This window comes from Drosophila santomea, chromosome 2L, assembly GCF_016746245.2.
Source record: "Drosophila santomea strain STO CAGO 1482 chromosome 2L, Prin_Dsan_1.1, whole genome shotgun sequence".
NCBI classification, from domain to species: Eukaryota; Metazoa; Arthropoda; class Insecta; order Diptera; family Drosophilidae; genus Drosophila; species Drosophila santomea.
The window spans coordinates 5036758-5051835 of NC_053016.2; the positions used below are offsets into that span (position 1 = coordinate 5036758).

The 15078-nt window shown below is 42.1% G+C and overlaps 2 protein-coding genes and 1 non-coding gene across 3 annotated transcripts; 2 read left to right on the forward strand and 1 right to left on the reverse strand.

Annotated features, from left to right (window-relative positions):
• Window positions 1-148: 148 nt before the first annotated feature.
• LOC120449381 (protein spaetzle 3-like) lies at window positions 149-6224 on the forward strand. The gene is made up of 5 exons (XM_039631820.2): window positions 149-1458; window positions 3538-3671; window positions 4376-4500; window positions 5211-5690; window positions 5755-6224. The coding sequence occupies exons 1-5, from the start codon at window positions 516-518 to the stop codon at window positions 5909-5911; spliced, it is 1839 nt and encodes a 612-aa protein (XP_039487754.2). The 5' UTR covers window positions 149-515; the 3' UTR covers window positions 5912-6224.
• A 676-nt stretch (window positions 6225-6900) lies between these two features.
• Window positions 6901-6971, reverse strand: Trnag-gcc. The gene has a single exon. It is a non-coding gene; the product is annotated as a tRNA-Gly (tRNA).
• Window positions 6972-8451: 1480 nt separating this feature from the next.
• LOC120449455 (myb-like protein AA) lies at window positions 8452-14642 on the forward strand. Its single transcript, XM_039631931.2, has 3 exons — window positions 8452-8635; window positions 9337-9573; window positions 13756-14642. Exons 2-3 carry the CDS (start codon window positions 9385-9387, stop codon window positions 14011-14013), a joined length of 447 nt encoding a protein of 148 aa, XP_039487865.1. The 5' UTR covers window positions 8452-8635; window positions 9337-9384; the 3' UTR covers window positions 14014-14642.
• The last annotated feature ends 436 nt before the right edge of the window (window positions 14643-15078 follow it).

Consider the following 15078-nt stretch of genomic DNA (forward strand, 5'->3'; position numbering starts at 1 on the left):
GGGAGCTGAGCGCAATGTTTAAAGTCGGAGATTTAAAAATTTCGAGAGTTGAAACATTTTCCACCCATTAAGTTTGTTTTTAAGGCGCACGGCGAGAACGGCTCAGTCTCGATTGTCAGCTTGTCGTGAATGGTTTTTTAGCACACACGCGGACCGGGCACCGGAGAAAAAGTTCGCGCTTAAGTTATTTAATAACAACAACATCGTTTGCACATACCTTAATATCGCCGTATATATATATATGCACGACATAGACCGCCGATCGACGCGTGTGTGTATGAGTGTGTTGATATTCTGTGATTGCCAGTGTGTGTGATTGCCATTATTGCCAGGGGTGGGAAGCGGGAGCTGATCTGACTGATTTGTTATTTTTGCATAAATCAATTTCGAGAGCGCGCGCCATCGATTTCCGTGCGATGATCTGTTCTAGATGATGTCGCTTGCGCGGCCGGATCAAGTTTGTCGCTTAAGTCTTTCGTTTGCGAACTGAGAGCGCACGCATATTTCGCACTCCCATGGCTCTGACCAATTTCTCGCTGCCCTTCGGTGCACTGGGCCAGCCCTGGGGAGTCACCATAGCCCCCCTGCATCCAATCCACCAGTTGGCCAGCAACACCAACAATCTGCTTTACTCGCCGGCTGACCACCAGCAGCAGACTCCCGCAGAGGCAGCCGCCGATCCGGAGTTCTTTAAGAACAATCCCTACGCGCCGCCACAATCAGGCGGTTATCAATATCAAAATACCGCTGGGCGACGCAAGCAGGGCAACGCTTACTTGCCACCGACAGCGCCGAATGCTGTCCGGAATTCCGTTTACCACATCCAGCAGGTGCAGCAAACGCAGCAGCAGCAGCATCAACAAACACAGCAACAGCACCAGCAGCAGGATCAGCATGACAACAGCGTATCCTTCCAGAGCACCAGTTCCAGGTCAAGTTCGAGCAGCACCACGGGCGAAAGTTCCATCCAGCTGACACAGACTCATACAAGTGGCCGGGGTCCGGCGGAAGGATCGTACTCCCGATATCCCGGACAGCAAGCACAGCCGCCGCAGCAGCAGCAGCAGCCGCAACAGAAGCAATACTTCAATGCACATGGCAGTGCCAGTGCCACTTTTACTAAGAACAGCGGCAGCTTTAGTATTACCAGCTTTGGCAGCAGGCAGCAGCAGCCGCAGCCGCAACAACCACCGCCTTCGCAACAGCAGCAACCACCACCTGCACCCCCACCCCAAAGGTCCAGACCGACCAAGCCGGAGGCTCAACCAGCCGAGACATACGGAGTTGCTCCGCCGGAGAATTATCCGGAACGAGCACCAGGATTCACACGGGTTCAGGCTGGACAGGGATCCAGGACTCAGGTACACGCCGTTCTGGACTACGACGTGGAGGAGGGCGACGATGATGAGGAGGAGGAGGGAGAGGAGGAAGGGCAGTTCTACGAAGGACAAGAGAACGGTGAGTGCCAATACGGCTTACAGCGCAAGTACTAAAAAAATTAGCATTTAAGATAGTTAGTGGGATTAGATGTATAGTCCTTTTTTTTTTTGGAACATTTGACCACTTGAGATAAACAGGTATCTAAGTTTTAAGGCTAAGGAGTAAATTGTATATGCCAACTTGTCAACCAGAAAAAATTCTATGTGGAATGCTTAACTACCCCTCGTAAAAGTGACTCAAGCGGACATTAATTAAATGTATTTGATTGCATAATAAATTAAGCAACATAAATGTGACAGAATTAACTTTGTAGAACTTTAGTTGAAGAGTCCGAGAATCACTTCCTCATTCATCCAAAAGAAATTCCCGAGATTTGCTCGTATCACTCTTCTGAGTACATTCCAGTTCGAGTGTTTCCTGATTCACCGAGATGGCAATCTAAACAATTAACAATTTAAAACAAACCAAATGTTGGTGGCTTAAATTGTTTGCTTCTTAGTCAAGAAATATGTGTAGTGTGAATGTGGAGCACGTAGATTCACAGAGATAAGCGGCAAAGAGTCCCACGTTTGCACACGATCCGAAAGACGGGCGCTGAAAGTCATGTTAATTTCTGTGGTTTCGCCTGCTACTTGTTTTTGTGTATCTTTCCAATTGAGAGCAACTTCTGCACAAGATCGCGGAACAACTATAACAAATAACAAACCTGTGGGGTAAACAGCGCACAAGCAACGAGCAACGGCGACAAGGTCAAAGGTCTACAAACCGATCGGCAAGGTCACTTTCAAGACAGTAATGGCCAGTGTTTGACTTTTATAGCAACTAACAGGCTGGCACGCATCACGATTTATGTTGTGCCGGGGTGTATCTGTATCTAAGACCGCCTATCTAACGGCTCAAGTATCTACCTATCTATGTACGTATCTTCGTATCTGAATGTGCTGCCCTTGTTGTCCTCTTGGAAAACTGTCAGCGGCGCTTCACTTTTTCGGATGTTTCACTTTCGGTCTAGCTTGTGGCGCCTCTTTGTTTCTGCCTCTCCATCTCCATCTTCATCTCAATCTGAATCTCAATCTGCGAGTTGTCGAGGCATTAGCCAGCCAGCAACCTGCCAGACTTGAGACCTCAAGTACTCAACTCGGTTACGGGGCTATTATGCAAGAAGTCGCGTTTCAATCTCACAAAATGCGGGGCAAGGGGCCGAGCTCATGAACCAGCTCTCATATGAAGAAGACGTGCGCACGCAAGACCCAAACTCAGATACTAGTTTGGGTCGCTCGATGTCTTGGCAAGGCACTCAAGTACTCAACACTGGGTTTTCACCTTTGTGCAGGCAGAAAAATATCATAAAAGATGCGATCTGAACCAAAGATCAGTGGGCAGAAACAAAGAATCTATTTCACAACCTGCCAAAGAATTTCTCATTAGCTGAAAGTGACATGAGATCTGTACACTGCGAGAAATTATGGTACTAAATATAGATAGGAAATGCTTACAGAAAAAGTATATTGATGTTTGTTCACAGCACGTTATAAAAAATATTTGTTAAATATTATTTTTACTCAATAATTTCCTAACTTTGATTCGTAATACAATTTTCCGATGTGGGCTATAAATTATAAATTAGCGAAAAAATAAAATATTCATAGCATAATAATAAGGTACGTTTAAGGAACATCCACCCATCTCAGATTTAGTTTTAGTAACATTTAAAGGAAATAAGTTTTTGCACTGTATGCTCCCTTTTTGGCATTCTGCAACCCGTTTTGCATCCTGCAGTACGGCTATAAAAGGGAAAGTTTCTGTCTGCGCCCAGATCCGGATCTGGGCATTACAAATGCCAGGCAGACATGAAATTTATACATGCAAGTGTCAACTGCAGTGCGATTTGTATGCAGACACCGAGCGAGTGCACTTGCAGTTGCAATGCCAGCTCTTTTTGGGTTTAACCGGGGCTGATTAATGCAGTGACAACGGCCACGGATACAGAAATTCCGCCGTCCTTGCCATGAATCACCGCTGAAACAGCAGTCATTTAAAAGCACTCCAATTTCCATTTCCACTTCATTTACGAATCCATTTACATTCCGTTCACAGATAAGTCGAATAACAATCAGGTGCCCACGGTGACGCCCATCCAGGGACCAATCTACTTGAAGAACGGCACGGTTCCAGTGGTGCCGCTCTTCTCCTATCCGAAACTCAACAACGGATCGTTCCTACAGATCCCGGTAAGTATGGAGCGAGATTCCGGATCGATGGGTTGGGAGGTACGGGTACGAGGTTCTGAGCACGCGCGCACTTTAATTAGCACACTGCGGAAAATATAGATCACAAAAATAATGTAGAAACCACAAATCACTTGTGTGCGCTCTATTTCTATTTATGTTATATTTATATTAAAAGTATTCAGAATTTTAATTGACAGTTTTTAGTGAGTTCTAGTTTTCCTGATTTGCTACAGTGTACTCTCGATATCGATCGAGTTTGTTCATTTGCGGAAATAACTTTGACGATTTTGTGTTTCATTTCGGTTTTATTTTCTTTTTTTTTTGTTTTTTTGCACACGAAGGTCGTGCGAGTTCGTTTCATTAAGAGGTGTGATGATGTTGATGACGACGAAAGAAGAGTGAGATTGATATTGAAAATCGGCGCATGGCGGCTCGAGTAAGCTTAATCCCAAAATCCAACTCTATACGACACCGTTCGCCACGCCAACACCCTTCTTATCTTCTTATTTTCGAATATAAAACGAACTTTTATGTTTATGACTTACTTGAGTCATTTTCACACCCCGGCCATAATTTGTTATGGTCGCCATTTCAATTCCAATCTGAGGCTCAGTACCCCGCCGCCAACTCAATTGCCTTTTTCAATGCTAAATAGTAAATACTTATCGCCCGAACTGACCATCGTATATCTCTGGTTAATTTAGATCTGGTGGACGGCTTTGTCGGTGGCTTTGGGACTGGATGTGCGCGGCGATGTCATCAAGGGAGTGCCGTGCATCAAGCGATATCATCAACTGTTCTGCCCCACGGCCGGCAATAGTTATCCCATGTAAGTAGCCATTGTTCTCTATTTTTGGGATATGGGAAATCCCGGGTGGAAATGGTATATTGGTATTTCCCTTGGAACAGTCGTAAAACTTTGCAGCGAATACGTTCTCTTGATTAAGTCAAGGATGTTTGCGTTTCTGTGGTTTTCCTTTACTAGTCTCTTTATTGGCGCAGAAACTGATCTGAATCACATTTAATCCGGATGACTGTTCTAAAGTGACATGGTTAACGGTTCTCATTAGCATAGGCACGTAAAATTAGCATGAATTTCATCACTAGGCTGAAAGCAACGCCAAAAAGTTAGACTTTCAACGATATTTATTCCAAAGTTCATTAACATTCGCCACAGTCGCCACATTTTGTGCTAAGAAGATATTAATGTTCGAAAATTGATAATTTAGTTTTCCTAATTAAATTTTAATTACTATTTAGCATGAGTTTTGACCTTATTTCATCTTCGTTATGAACCTTTTCAAATCAATTATTATTTTCAAATGACTATGGGTATTTAAGATAAATCTTTTCAGTGAATCACCTGATTGGGCAAAGTATTTTGCATCTTTATTTGAAGTACTTTAATTTCCATTGTAACTTCCTCATTAAAAACGTTTTTTTACGGCGTACACCTAAATCAATATATATATTATTTAAACCAAATAATACATTTTAATTTTTGTAAAACATACAACTAACAACCCCTTCTTATTTTAGTGACAAGATTGAACGATTCATAGACGACAACAAGGCACTGATGCGACGCATGTACGGAGACTTTGAGATGAACATGGAGGGTCCTGGCGGAGGAGGTGGCAGACAACAAGCCAAGGTGCGTAAACGTCGCTTCATAGACGAGCCGGATATATTCATACCACCCGGAGCATTTGCTGCCAATGCCGGGGAGACCGTCGAAGCCGGAGATAGTTACTTTGGCGAACTGCGGAAGAAACGCCAAGCTGCCGCCGGAGGAAGTCGAAATCGAGGTGGATCTGCCGGAGGAAGTGGCAACGGAAACACTAATGCCAATAGGCCACCTGCAAATAAGAATGGTAGTTCGGGCACTGGAAGACTCGATGCCTGTGAGTCGAAGATTGAAATTGTCACACCGTATTGGGCATCGAACTCAGCGGGCAAAATCAGAGCCATCGTAAATACTCAACATTTCGAGCAGGCGATTCACCAGGAGGTTTGCAGGTTAGTACTAACTAAATAATTTAGCACCAACCCAAATGTCTAATTATGCCCTTAATATTTTCAGCAATACGCAAACTCCACGATGTGAGGGCGAGTGTGGATGCGAGCAGAAATACAAATGGCATAGATTACTCGCCTACGATCCTGATAACGATTGTAAGGGCATTTTTATGGATTGGTTCCTGTTTCCTTCGTGCTGTGTCTGTAGATGTAATCCCTAGATTACCTGACTCTGAGCAATTAATAAATAAACAATTGATAAATGTAATTGAGACCAGTAATTGTAGGTAGAATGCCACTGAATGTATTTTAGTTGTCGTTAAGTAGACCTTACGTAAGCCCTAATCGGTAGCTCTAGTTAAGATCAATTCTACACATAGTTAAGATTTTATCCGAGCCATATGTATATCTCCACTATTCTCTGTATCCCCTCCATCACCATGCGATATTACTCAGCCTCCATTTTTGTTGTACGGTAATTGTAAACGTAATTGTAAAACGATTCAAGTGAATAAAGTCTATGCAAACATTAAATATGAAATTTGGTACTCGGAACACTGTATAATAGCATTTCAATTAGCACACAGTATAGAATATAACCCGTGTATCTGAGATATTAGCTTGGGTTAACTAATTTGGAAGCCAGTTTAGCTATATATAAAATGCAAAGATAAATGGGTTATTTTCTATTTGACTTTTGAATTTTTAAAAATGCTCATGCAAAAGTAAATTAGGATTATTTTCAAGGGAAGGTCACTTTATATCCTAAAAAATGAACAAAATAACACAATGCCTAAATAAATAAAGCTGCATTTAATTACCTTCATATGTTTTTCGTGATATATAATTTGCCATAAAAGGATTTATAAAAAATACACAAACTAACTTGAAATTTAGTTGCTTGAAATTATAGTCTTGCTTGAAAATACGGTGAACAAAATGTAAAACAATAAAATCGGTAACAATTACCTTCATCTCGCAATGAAACGAAATGTGGTGGAATCAATTTCAGGTGGTCAGTTAAATCATGATTTATTAGATTGCCAAAAGGCCGATGGGGAAGCCCCAAAACAATTACTGACTGTTTGATAAATCTCAACAACAGTGTTGCTAAAATATGAATGCTTCAGTTTAGTCATAGATTATTCAAACAAAGGAAATTAGCAAAATTTGTACAAAAAATAAATTAAAAGAAAATAAAAATTATGTTTGCATCGGCCGGGAATCGAACCCGGGCCGCCCGCGTGGCAGGCGAGCATTCTACCACTGAACCACCGATGCTTCGTAACTTCGTGTACTGAAAATCCCAATACGAACATCATATTTCGATGAGCTCAAAGTAGAGCTTTTAAAAGCTTTCAGCCTAGGGCAACGCAAAGTAAATTTCATTTACTTCGCCCATTTGGAAGTCATGGGTTCAATTCCCGCATAGGGTGAATTGATTATTTCATATTTTGAGTAATTGTTTTTCCTTTTTTTTCGAGTTTTATAACACACCCAGAACGCAATGGGCATCCACAATTTGGTCTCTTTCATAAAGCGTTTACATGCGAAGGGCCATAAATTAACCAGCAGCTGAGAGGTGGCGTAGGGTGGATATGAATGAGCATATTGCTACTAGTATTCCCCCATCCAGTCGGGGTCGTTTAAAACCCTTGCCCTGCCCGAAACTGGCCTACTTCCCATGCCCGTCACGTATTCAATCACAGCAATAGCTACACAAAACTGCGCTATATCAAAAATTTCGGGCTATCGGTCGTGCGTGGTATACAAATGGTCCATTTCACCGACACCACAGATAGCCACCATGGCCAGCCGCACATATCCCAGCAGCGCTGAGGAAGACCATAACAATTGAGTGCTGGGCTCCAGTTAACGTTAACCAAAGTCGTAGCTCCGAGGACTGGGGCATTTATTGACGCCCGCAATATCAACAATTGCAGCCATGACGACGGCAGTCGCAACAGCAACTACCAGCAGCAACTTCGAGTGCGTTAATAAAGTTCTCGGACTGAGAGATACCCTGTAATAGAATCATATTTTTATTCTTATCAATTTCTTTGCCAAAACTGTTTGTTTTTACCTTTTGAGAGGGCTTAGTATACGCAACTTGTACATAAAACAGCGATGCCTATCAATGAAATATTCTTGTGTTAGCATGGCAATAGTTATTTCGAATTTAAATATTATCTTTGACCAGGCGAAGTATTTATTTCAGTTTCCCCTATATACCCACTTGCTGCCTCAACACCCATTACCGCGATGACAAGAACAACCCACTAAAACCCGCAGCAACTTAACCATGAAAGTTGGCCAAGCGAAACCATTTCGCCAGATGAAGCTGGCTGTTCGGGATGCTGGTATGACTGGGCGTATACGTATTATGATGATGACGCCCGAGAACAGGACAATAGAAATGCGAGGCCACACAAACACGGTCGCGCACAGCCACCGTCACAGCCACAGTCACAACCACAGGCACATGTAAACGAGTGTGTGGTGACAATGATATGGATAGGATGTTGTTGTTTGGCACTTTCGTTGGCTTTTGCCGACGCTGCGCGCGCACTAAAAGTGAAATGGGAAAAGAGCTCGGCTTCAGAGACAGGACAAACCAAAGGCTAATTCGAATTCCCCATAGGGGCGTAGCGCATTCGTAGGGCGGAATATCCGGGCCGTGGTTGAAGGCGACGGCGGCGTCCTGGCGTCATCTCCAAATCTCGGCCAGTGCCGCAATTTTGGCTATAAATACAAATGTCGGCACGCAGCTTGGCTTAAACTTACATTGTTATCCTAGTTCACAACATCGCTCGGGGTCTCCACAACTTCGCCGAACAAAACACATTCGCTACGTGACGTTGTTAGAACACAATCCTCATCCTCCCACTCGCGCCAGGACAACTGAGAAACTCCGAAACTTGAAACTCCATCGAAAAACGCAAACCGTGAGTCACAGCGGGCTGCAGGTGCAGATGTACCAGTTGCCTTCGCTTCTGGTTTCAGTGTCAGTGCCATAATCATAAATTTCGAGCATTGTGTAATCCTCTTTCGATTGGGTAAACAAACCAAGTGGCTCCAGTGACTGCAGTTTTATTATTACTGCGCAGCCAGGAAAACGCGAATTACATTTAAATTGAATTTTTTAAAGGCGCCACTTCAGAAGAAATATAAGGGAAAAGGGAACGAGACAAAGAAGTTAAAGTTAAAGTTGTAGAATATTTATTAGTTTCATGGTTTCATATAATTGTGAAATATAAGAAAACGTACAGCCTTTTGATAAATCTGGACTAATTCCACACCAACAGCTTTCAAATTGATCTCAATAACACAAGCCAAACTTAACAAATTAATAATAGATTCCCAAGAGATAAGCTTCAAATGGATGCTTTCAAGATTTATGAGTAATTTAATAGAAGTCCCAATGGATGTGCCTCCTCCTTCAGTCATCGGAAATAAATTATCAGTCACTCGATTCCCTGCCATCTGTGAGTCTGTGAGATGCATTTCTGGTTTGTTTTTATTCCCACTGCGACCCCACCTTAAAAGCCATCGGCAGAGCCATGCCAATTACACATCCTGCAATTGTCTTCGTCTTTTGCAATGTTGCAAGGGGTTCACACACACACTTGCCTTTCACTCCTTGCAGCCCGTTGCCACGCCCCTTGAATCCAGTACGCCCCCCACCAGGACAACAATGGGAGTGCCACGGAGGCAGGGAACTGGAATTGGAGTTGGCAGTGGAAGTGGAAGTGGACACAGGTGGCTCTTGGTTTGGATGACGGTGTTCCTCCTGGTCGTTCCATCGCATCTGGTCGATGGACGTTACCTGCCGACAAGGTCGCATGGCGACGATTTGGACAAGTTGCGTGAACTGATGCTGCAGGTGAGCAATTGTACACTGGGCGAAATTGGGAATAACATTGCGAGGAATTCACGGAGTTTGGTTGCGCATATTTATTAATGCGCCTAATAATTACAAGAAGCACCAATATTTCTATTTATTTATAGTGAAATCTAAACTCTAAATACTTTATAGATAGTAAAAATACTGAAAAAAGTATTTAGATTCAGTCGCAATATTTAGGTATACAAATGTATTTGGATAAACAGAAAGACAGACGACATTTGTTTTTAATTAAAAGCAACGCTTTAATGTATTAAATAACCTATTTTTAAAAATATATCCCACACCAGTTTAAATCGCGCGATATTGAGTTAGGTTTGTAGATATGATTTAGACTAATTGCAGAGTGGTTTTCATAAATATTTGTGTTCATAATTACTGCTAAATGGTCCATGCCTTAATTAATAGAGTGCTGAATTATGCTGCTATCATTTCGCATTTATCATTGACGCTTTAATGGATCGCCATTTAAAAATGATCCATTATTGAGCATTTCTTCAGTGTATCTGAGTGAGTGTGTGCGATGGGTATCTTCAGCCGAGTTTTGTGCATTGGCATTTTTGGTGCGCTGTCAATATAATTAACTAAATGAAAAGAGAGCCAAAGCGTGGTATTAAGTTGCAATTATGTCGCCAATTATTGAGGTTTTATTTTCGACTTGTTTTTGTTTTCGTGCGTTTCTACCTTTTGGTTTTTTTCTTTTTCGAAGATTTTGGTGTTTTGTTTTTGGTCACTTATGGCTTGGAGTGGAGTGGAGTTGAGTGGAATTGAATGGAATGGAATGGAATGGAGGTTACGTCATAGTCTCGGATATAAGGTTACACAGGTCCCTCGGCCACGGCCCCAATCATTCCACCGAAGATTCCTGCTAACCGCACCACCACTCTTTTGCTCTTTCTTGTTTCAATCTCCTGGCGCTGCTGCGGTTACTTGTGCGTCTGCAAACCATTTCAGAAATATTTTTACATATTTCGCAAGCGTTTCTTCTTCTTTTTAACCCCATCCACGGAGGAGCCTGCTCGGCTACAATCGCCAACTTGGCCAACACTTGCATGCCGGGCACCTCATCTTTTGCACAATTTTTGATTCGCCGCCACCGCGGTAGTTGTTGTTACTTTATGTGTGCGTCCGTAGTTTTTTTTTTCGGCACAGTTTCCTGTTCTTTTTCGCAACCAAGACACAAAAATGCGGCTCAACTAGGAGTGTAGGAATCGAGGAACCGCGGAATCGGGGGATCGGGGCTCACCAGGGGATTCGGCGAGGAAGCCCCACTTAACTGCCTTTGGATGTGCACAAATCCACTGCAGCTGCAAGTCAGCGCAACTTTAGCCTACAAAATGCCCAACTGCAACTGTTTGTCTACCATCGAATTGAGTATTTGTAGCAGAAAGCTTCGGCACTGAAAAAAACTCCGTTGAAACATAAGCCATAGAACTGAAGATACAGAGAATGCGTTATATATGTAATATACATATGCTGTATTATTTTCACATATATTTTTCGTGCCAAAATGTGGGTTGTTAGCCAAATATTTAACACTACCCATTAATAGGCAATCCATGACAGCGCAAATTTAATTTATGAACGAAGATTGATCAAGAATTTCCGGTCCAGGCTTCTAGACCAAATTTGTTCCTGAATGTTCATGATGTTCATGGCTCTCAACCCCTTTGCAGCCTCTTTTCTGAGTCATGGTCCCTGCAAATCGATAAGTCGCTGACGTCGCGCAGACAAAGACCAAAAACCAGAGACCAAGAGAAGACCATGTTTGGACAAAAAAGCCGAGCAGAAAAATAAAGCATGGCAAAAAGTATGAGAGCGAGCAAAAGAAAAGGGAAATCAAATGTCAAATAGCAAATAATGACGGTGACGTGGTCGCATTTGCCGCTGATGAAGGTTGACTTGACTACGTCACTCTGAAGACAGGCGGCAGTCGGTGGAAAAACAAGCAGAATGCGAAATGAAAACACTTGACACACAATAATGCATTGAACCTGAGTAGCTGAGAAGCTGAGAGGCTGAGAGGCTGAAAGGCTGAGAGCAACAGCAGCATTGGGGACATGAGAGAACATAACTTGGCCTTTAGCTTATTGCCTTCCACAGGATGGATGTCAACAGGACGACACAACCTACCCACATCCCCTCGAAATCCTCCTTGGCTTTTGGCCCGAGATGACAATGGAGATGGACGGAATTCCCAGAAGCAATTTGTGTTATAGAATGTGCAAAATGACAATTTCATAATGCTCTTGACTTATTAGAGATATATTGGATTATAATTGTGTCGACTCAGGGGTTGCAAAATGGTACGTGGGTAAACTTTATAATTGGTTATGGGGCTTCAAACTAATTTGAGGATGAACTTGAGCTTTTGATTCAATGTTAATTTAATGAACAGATGAGTGGGGTCTTAAACATAATCCATTAGGCAGACAATTTAATGCGGTCAGAGTAGAACTCAAGTGGGTATGACTGAGTGACTTAAATTTATTAAGTTTGATTAGCTTCTTTAAGAAATGGAAAAAATTAAATTAAATTTTGGAGTAACTTTACACATTTAAATCAGTTTATACCCCTTTTTTTGAAATGAATTATGGCAACATTATTATAAAATTCGCCACTCCAAGGCAACTGTCCGTCGCTCCCCATCACAACATTATGTCCAATTGATGCCAATTATTTGAAACCTACGTTTGCCACTTGCCACAAATGTCTTAGCCAACAAATCCCACCACTCATCAAGTGGCACATTCCACAGAGCAGAAATTGCCGAGCCCAAAACAACCCATCTTGAACACCCAAAGATTTCCCCTCGCAATAAACTCATAAAGTGTGTGCAAACTCCCTTTCAAATCGGCTAAAACCAAATCCTTGTCGAAAGAGGAAAAGAGATCGATTCGCAGCAATAGACAGAGGTAGCTGGAAAAGCGAGAGGGAGTCGAGGTCGAGTCCAAATACAAATCACATAACTTTTCACTTAACGACAACTCTCAAATTAAACTGTCCAAATGAAACTGCCTTAATGAAAAAAAAAAAAAGGGAGAGATGAACCCAGCTGACACCACCCCTCAACCCCTGGAAAACTCACCCTCTCCCCTGTGAGACGGATGCAATGCGATAACAATCCCAGAGTCATCATCGCTTTACTGTAGTCCGCTGGGCCATTAATGGCATTTAAGTCAAGGAAATCGAAAGGAGGGAAATATTGCCAACTGTCCGAAAATATAAACAAAATGTTGTTGTTTTTTTTTTCTCTCTTTCCAAATTAGCAATAAAATAATTACTTGGCGCGAAATTGTTTTAGGTTTCTCGCTTAATCTGCTGTTGTTTGTGTTTGTTCACACATCATCACCAGTCTTGGCCAAAAAAAGAAGACAAAATCTCAGCTCCAGAGGGGCAAAAGCGACAGGGCTTACAGAGGTAGCCAGAAAAGAGGTTGGCGGCTGATAATTACACGACAATACCCCCCATTAACACATATTCAGTTCATCAGTGCGCTCACAGCAGCAGAGATGAGGAGCCAAAAGCCAAAAGTTGGTAGCCAAGTTAAGATGCTCCCAGACAGGTTAACCCATTTTGGATGGCAGTGAAGCCAACTCGCTAGATACTTCGAATTTTTCAGATATCTTAGTTGTCTCGAATGGGTGATGGTAACACATATACTTTTAAATACTTCCACTTTAAAGAAGCTATTAAAGTGCAGTTAATTACACAAGACAACTGGCTTATGCACACTAAACCACAACTTTTATCCAAACGATTTTCTATTTGAAGTTATAACCAATTTTAACTAGTATTCAGCGAAGTAAAATTTTTAGTAAAGGTAAAAATTTGGCTTCACGAAAGCAATGGGTTAATCCATGCAGACAACAGAAGCAGGCCGCCTTGTCGTTACAGATAAAGTTCATTCGATTTAATGATGCGCCAAAAAGAAAAATTAAAATTAACAAAAAATAAGCAGATAGCGAAAAATGTGCGACGAACTTCCCACGTTGGATAAATAAGATTTCAACAGATTTCTGAAATAACTAACTCCATCATCACAAGGCGGCAGGGGGCCCAGTCGTGTTAACAACAGCAACTATACGATAATTATAACAACCATAACAACAGCTCGGTGTTTAAATCTTTCTCTGCCCGTCTTGCGTTTTGTGTTTGCAGATTTTGGAGTTGAGCAATGAGGACCCACAGCAGCAGCAGCAGCCGCAGCAACAACAGCAGCAGCAGCAACACCCACAGCTGCGTCTCCACAATGAGGCCACCGTTGGAAGCAGCAGCAGCAACAGTAACATCAACAATCCACGCGTGTCCAACGGCAACTCCAATGCCGCCTGGCTGCAGAAACTGAGTGCCATGGGTGCCCTGGACGAGTTGGGCGGAGATGGCGTCCGATTCGGACCCAACTATGGGCGTTATTAAGCCATCTGGACCATCGGGAACACCTGACGACAACAGCCACCACGACTATGGACACGGAAACTAGGGGCCGGGGGAAGCCATGTTGCGAACGAAAATGTTTCGAGTCCGGAAAAGGGGAAATGTTCACAGGATTAAAATCCAATTGAAACGAAAGCAGAGTGCGTGAAAAGGGACAAATAAATGGTGCAAAGGATTGTCCTGAAATTCGCTTTGAAGCACTTTGAATGAGCTGTGCCATTTCGGAATGTTGTGAAGGACACTTTGCAAAATCACTTTCAAATGCTTGAGACCTTTTATAAAATTGTATGAGAGAACCTTTTTGATTCTTGCATATGCAAAAGCTACTCACAAATGTTGATTTGATTAAACTCTCTTTATATTAATTGCATTACTTGTTATTACTCACAGTGTCTTCTTATAAGTACAATGCAATATGTTTTAAATGTGAGTTCTTAAAACTGTACAACAATTTTTGCATAACACTACATCTTCAGCAGGGAAGTGCGTCTCAAGTACACACTTTTGACATGTTTTCATTTAATTCAAAAAGTTTGAACATGGTTTTTCCCCTACCCCGAACTGAATTACACTTACTGGTTTAGAATGCAAAACGATAAACAGAAGACGAATTCAGAAATGAAATGAAACTGGAAAACTTAAAAGGACAAAGACAGTTCCTATGCTAGAACAATAATTTTTAAATCCTTTGGGTATGCCCGAAGTGTAAAATGTACCTATATGTATGTACCTATGTGTTGTAGACCAACCCGTCCCTCTGAAAAAGAAAAACTCTGACAAAAAAAGCCCTTAATGGTGTAGACTAAGTGCGGATTTTCAACTTCTTTTTGCGCGGTCAAACAAGAGAAAAAATTATTAAAAGTGCGATAAAATTGTAAATATTTTACCCCGAAAACTTCCACGACCGCCCCACGAACAATAATAACTGGAGTTTTAATGGGCCCAAGGCTGGCCGGGCATATGAAGATATATAGTAAATGTATTGTGTACTTATAAATTATACTACTCCCAACTAACCTCCACTAGATGGCCTCCGCTGGAAGATGG